Consider the following 6344-nt stretch of genomic DNA (forward strand, 5'->3'; position numbering starts at 1 on the left):
ACCTTGAGGAAGTCCGATGTTTTCGCTCTCATACGCGTGTGAATATAGGCCTGTTTCATGAGGACAAAATGGGGACACATCAGGATCCTGTCTTCACAGCTGTGAGTTCAGGACATGGGTACGAGCTATCTTGCTGCCTCTTGCTGGGAAAGCACCCACCTCTGCACAGGCATGGTGCTGCTGTGAGGGGAGTTCAGGAGGCAACAGTGAAAAGATTGCTGCCAAAGCCAGGTGTCTCTGAACAATTACCCTCATTTGTGTTCCCAGAAAAAAAAAAAGGAATTCAGATCCAAAAGGAAAAAAACCCCTACTTGTCTGCTAGGGTGGACAGACAGGCACTGCCTGCGCCAAAGAGCAGGGAGATGGTGATGATGCATCACCTGCCACTGCTGCGGGACTGGGGAGGGCAATGCCAGACACCAGCGAGTTCTCAGGAGGGCACCCTCCCCTGCAGCACCCCGGTTAGACGGGCCAAAGCTACCCTGTGTCCCCCAGCCCTGTCCCCTCGGTACCTTTGAGCACTTGATGTGATAGTGCAGGTAGTCCCGGAACGTGTGGATCAGGTTGATGGTGTTGTCTCTGGCAGCAGCATTGGTGTGACGGGGGAACAGCACTGAAAGAGGGCGACACAAAGCGTTAGGGCCTCCTGGATGCTGGTGGTTTTGGACATGGGGCTTAGCGGCACTTTTCGACACCTCCCACAGTGGCCCGGACATAGCTGTGCCCTCCAGAGGACGCAGGCCAGGCCCAGTGCTCAGAGGTGACGGCAATGGAGGGAACTGCGTGACGCCGCTTTGGTGCTTGGGAGAAGCAAACAGAGGACAGAACTGGGAGGCAGACAAGGGCCGCCAGGCTGCTCGACCGACTTCAAGATCCAGTCTGCCCTTGGATCCTGAAATCAGTTGTGGATCTCTGCCTGGCAGCTTGCCGGCCCATGACAGAGTCAGACGTGGCTGCTGCAGCGCCTGGTGGCTTGCTCTTTCCACAGGCTGGTGCTGTGCGAAGCGTCCCAGATCCAAGGGCTGAAAGACCTTTTTGTCTGGGCGATGATCTCACCTGGGACCGTCAGATCAGATAACGGGGAAATTGCATCTCAACAAGAACGAAATCTTGCTCACAGTCCCAGACCTGCCATTAGACAGCCCTTGCACAGCTGAGGGGCTGCTCTAACGTCAAGGCACCATTCCCAGCGTGGAAGGAGAGCAGTGCTAGCGTCACCTTTCCCTGCAGTGTCTGTGCTCCACCTCTGAGCTCCTAACTGCAGGAATGGCAAATGACGCATGCAGCCATGGGCCCCAATTCATCTGGAAGAGACCTTCCAGACCCCTTCTGGACCCCTCACAGCTCAGCCCTCAGCGCTGCTGCCCAGGAGGAAGTGATGACTCTGCTGGCCAGCACCTCTGCAGGCAGGGGAAAGTGGCTCATCAGAGATGGAAGTGTTTGGCCCAGAGCAAAGAGGCAGAGCTGGAGAAAGAACTCGCTGCCCTGCTCCTGCTCTGCCTGCCTCTTCTGATCGAGCACTGCACAGGTGCCTGCAGCTGGACCAGGTACAACTACACTTGCATGAAACCAAGAAATATCCAGTTCCCCCAGCATCGCAGCAAAGCCACCCCTCCCTTGTTCCCAAATGCTGAACTTATTTTGTTGGCGGATACTAAATGGCTCACTGTCCACTTCCACACTGCCTTGCCCACAGCAGAGCTGAGGTGACCTGATGCAGCAGAGGGACACAGGGAAGGGGGTGGACAACGCAGAATGTAACTCCAGAGCCCCTTCAGCCCACAACAACCTGCTTGAACGCTCAGGGAGGTGAATTCCTTTTTGTTTTTTTTATGCAGCAGCAGGAACCTCCCTCCTCCCCGAGTGTCCCCAGTCCTCAGAGCTGCCCACTTACCGAAGGTGATGTAGCCGATGTTGTCGCCAATGGCTGCGTCTGTGTCTTTCAGCTCCAGGGGCGGCTCCCTGTGGCTGAAGAGCACCTGTGGGGCTGTGTGACTGGCCCGGCGACCCTCCTTGAACTCCTGAACAAGACAAAGGAAAGGTGAGTCCCACTGAGACACTCCAGCACACTGGGAAAGCAAATGGGGTTTCCCCACTCCCACAGAGAAACTGAGCCATCTGAGAGAGCATGTCCCACCAGAAGTCTTTGCCAAGGCATTTAGAGGCATCTACGGGGTCTGAAGCTTGTGTGTGAAGCCTGCTCCTCCCGACGCTTCTCTGCCCCTTGAAACACCACCTCCAGGCTGGGAGATTCCTTCTGCCAGGGAACCTCTCTGATAGCAGCATTGCCCCTGCCTCACATAAAACGAACTGGCTCCACAGTTCAAGAATTACAGGACTGTCCCTGCGCAGGGCTGGGAAAATACAGTCACCATTCTCCTTCTCCAAGGCAGGGCAACCTCTCCTCTGCCTCACTGACCCCTCATCAGCCACCCTCAGCCTCCCCTCCCTTTTGAGCAGCTCACCCTGCGAAAGGCTGGAGCATCTGTGCCCCTTTTAGAGAACTCAGTAGTTCACCGGGGTTTCCTTAATGAAATGCTTAGCTTGCACTTCTGCCTGCTTTTGCCAGAGGGTGAAACGGTTGAAATGGCTTCACTGGTAAGTTAATGGTCAGATTTTCTCCATGAGAGGCCAGATGAGCAGCCTATGCCTGACTGGGCTGTATTATGCAAGAGCAATAGCTGAAGGTAAGGAGTAGGCATGACTCAAGAGTGGAAATTCTTGTGGTTGGGCAGGAGCGGGGTTTGCTGTTGTAAAAACCAAGAACTCGGAACATGGAAACTCTGGGACAGCCACTGCCTTAAAGGGCTGCCACCTCCCCGAGAGCCTCACAAATCTTGTTTTGTTCAGCTCATGCCTCGCTCCCCGTTTTAAAAGCTGAACTCCAGGCTGTGTCATATGCTGGTGGGGAAAAGCTTAACACCAGAGCAGATGCCCTGCCCACAGCTAAAGAACAGAGAGCAGAACTGCGAGATAAGACTCCCATCACAACAGACACTCTTCTAATGACCCCTAGTGTAGGTAAACTGGTATCCAGCAAACTGGACCAGTAACATGCCATCAACAAGCACGTCAGCAGCACAGCCTGGCACCCCTGGACAGATGGGCTAAAGCTCCTTTTGCCCTGGAACACCCTGCAGGGCCCTGCTCCACGGGCCTTCCCGCACAGGAGGCTCCCCAGGTGCTTCGGCAGACAAAAGGTGAGCCAGGCAGGCCCAAGACACGGATGAACACATGTACCAGCATGCAGTGGCCTTCCCCAGCAAACACCTCCACCTCCACCAGCTGCATGCAGTTGCTAACAGAGGCAACACAGTGTTTCCTACAGACCTCTGAATGCTTCCTGGCTAAATGGCAGCTGAAAAAGCTGAGTCCAAAAGTACTTGGCATTATGATGATTAATGCAAGTCCACGAACTAAGTAAATTCATAGCTCAAATTCGAGAGCCCACCGTGGCATGTGAGAGCAGCCACACTGAGCTGCTCAGTCTCCGCTGCATTTGAGCATTAGCAGAAACAAGCTTCAAGGTGAAGATAACTCTCAGCACCATCCCAGGCACGGCACAATGTCACCTCACCCCTTCTCCTCCCTCCACACCCTCCCCACCATGCTCAACTCAAATCCTCAGCTGGCTGGCGAGCCCTACACCCCAGCCAGCCACTCCACAGGGCCTTGACGTGGATACTGAAGTATTCACCGTGGTGCTTCTCATGTGCAGCACGTAATGTCTGATTGTCCATAGAAGCATGACCATCGATAATGAAGATGCTGATGCAAGAGCCTAGATTAGGAAGTCCACTACCTGCACCTGTTAACATGGTTCTTCCATCCCAGTGTAGCCTGGAGCCCTGCAAAGCATCTGCATGCATTAAAATGCCTGTCAGCTCACTTCAGCCTAACGTCTGCTTGTTTGGCAATGATGCTTCAAGCAAGAAGGCATCCGAACTGAGGACCTGACCCTTTCCCCGTAATTCAGTTTCCATACCTGCATAAACACCTTTCCGATCACCACGTCATCGTCATCCTTAAATACCGTGCTGAACACAACTGTGACACGGTCCTTTTTCGCCTCGACATACCTGCAGGTGCGTGAGAGAGAACCCAGCTGTGAACAGGAGCTAAGAAATACAACCGCACGAGGAAGCAACCGTGAGACAAGATCAGGTAGATACAACCACCATTCACAGGCCTGGCTGCGAAAATTTCCTCTCCCTCGAGACAGTATTTACAGGGAGCAAAACACTTCCGTGGGAGCGGCCAGTTCCTCTCCTGCATGCAGCCACAAGTGCTGCCACGAACAGAGACTTGTGTAACACCCCTGCAGCCCAAGGGATAAGTGTTACCCTCACTGGATACTTCTGACAGCTGTGACAGGCCCGTATTACCCTGCCACAGTACAGGGCAGTAGGATTTCCTAACTCTCCAACTCAAACTACAGCTGTGAGCAGGAGCAGAGAGTGTCCTGACAGTTGTCTGGCTGCCGTGCTGCTCGGTTTGAACACTTACATTGTCTCATCGTCCCTGTAGTGGATGACAGCTCTTTTTTCTCCTTCTTTGCCCTCTTCCTGGAATTTGAAATACTTCTCAAAGACCGAAGCAAAGCAGTTGCGCTTCAACATGCCGGCTTGGTGCACGATAGCATCCTTGTCTGCGGGAAGGTTCTCCAGGTCGTAGAGCAAAGAGACATTGTAACCTGGGGAGGGACAGTCACTAACCTTAATAATCTAAACAGGGCCTTAATGAAGCCAGAGACGTTTTCTGGAAAGAGACACCTCCAGTCTCACCTTTGCCTGAAGCCCTCCCAAAAGCCCCAGGGGTGAGTGCTTTCCACTCCAAGCACCACCAGAAGCCTTCCCTGAACTTGGCGTGTGGCCATGGCAACGCTTCCTGGGGCTCCTTCCCAAGCTCCCAGACACACGTGCTGGCTGAGCTGCTCCCAAGTTTTTGCAGTGAGTAGGAAGAGACGCTGTCACAGGTAACCATGGTTTTCCTGTGTCTCATGAAGCGTCTTTGAGAAGAACAAAGACCCCAACCGTGTGGAACAGAGGCCTCCTAGAGGAGGGCTGCATGGGGAATTACAGCTTGTGCTGCAAGCTACTTCAGCCCTGATGTATCTGAGCCACCTTTTAAATTGCCAGTCATTGCTCAGAGAGCCCCAGATATTAAACTCCTGAAGCGTAGCCTTCATTTGAGCATTTCTGAGGCAACTTAAGTAATTTTAGAATTGCATTTGCACACACACACACAGGTAAATGTTATCACAGGGTTACCTGATTCAGGATTTACCAAGTAGTTTCCATAGACTTTCTTCAATACCTAGGAAGGAAATTAAACATTGAGAGCACAAGCTATCAGAGTTGTTTCCTCCTGCACAGCCCAAGCCATATCCAGTCTCCATTTAGAAACATCAAATTACAGCATCTGCTTCCCCTAGTCTAAGTGAATTTAGACAAATATTAAGTCATCAGCTTCTAGTGTTACTGGCTGCTCCTGCTCTAGGCAAAGCTCCTTGAACCCCACTGACAGGAGATACGCTGCAGGACAGGACTCAAAACTTAAACTCTTAAAAGTTCTTGCTAGTTTTAATTTGCACGGGGAGGAAAACCCCTTCCATCTACCTCATACCTTCAAAGGAGAACTCTCAGCAGAGCTTAACACATGTTCCCATTCAAAGGCAGATGAAAAGTGTGCTCTGTCCTTCTCCTTGCGGGAAGGCAAGTTCAGAGCAGGGGTCAGGCGCCGCATAGCCGGGTGATCGCCTGCCCTGTCTCAGCCTATTGCATGGGACAGATGGGGATGGAGAGGAGACTGCCAGGCAGCTTGGATGCCTCCCAGAAGCAGAGCCGCCTACAGCACAGCAAAACCCTTTCTTCCAACATACTCACTGCTGAATTTTACATCAATGGCAATTTTCAATGAAGCCACAGCTCTGTGTCAGTGAGGGGGCCGGGAACAGGAGGTATTTCACAGAGAAAAACATAACGCTGTGGCAGAACCGGCCCTCCTGGGATGACACCCACTACCACGCAGAGAGGATGCACGGGCTCTCTGCGTGCCAAAACCTCTTCTTGTTAGAGATCCTGCCTGCAGTGGCCAACAGACATGCTCTGTCCTAGCAGGAACCCCACTTTGTGCTCCTCACAGTAGGGTTTCACCAGACACAGAGTAGAAACAGGCTTCATCATCTCCAGGGAAGCACGGAAAGCAAGTTTGCTAACTGGTGATTTTAAAATGTAACTTCTATTTAGCCAGCACTCCCAAGACAGTCCTGCACAGTTCCCATTTTCCTCTAAAAGCTTGGGAAGTTGCCTTCTGCCACCACCACAGTGGCTGCTGGGGGAACA

At 52.6% G+C, this 6344-nt stretch overlaps 1 protein-coding gene across 1 annotated transcript in view; it reads right to left on the reverse strand.

Moving 5' to 3' along the window:
- The window catches only part of ARPC2 (actin related protein 2/3 complex, subunit 2, 34kDa), a gene marked incomplete at its 5' end in the record, with an annotated part of 10327 nt that overhangs the window by 1742 nt on the left and 2241 nt on the right, over positions 1-6344 (reverse strand). The window contains 6 exons of the mRNA XM_010133067.1: positions 1-50; positions 513-613; positions 1895-2021; positions 3986-4079; positions 4507-4693; positions 5271-5316. Of these exons, the coding sequence (XP_010131369.1) occupies positions 1-50; positions 513-613; positions 1895-2021; positions 3986-4079; positions 4507-4693; positions 5271-5316 (605 nt within the window). The remainder of the gene's footprint in view (positions 51-512; positions 614-1894; positions 2022-3985; positions 4080-4506; positions 4694-5270; positions 5317-6344) is intronic.

Source organism: Buceros rhinoceros, unplaced genomic scaffold (assembly GCF_000710305.1).
Source record: "Buceros rhinoceros silvestris isolate BGI_N320 unplaced genomic scaffold, ASM71030v1 scaffold32833, whole genome shotgun sequence".
NCBI lineage: Eukaryota > Metazoa > Chordata > Aves > Bucerotiformes > Bucerotidae > Buceros > Buceros rhinoceros.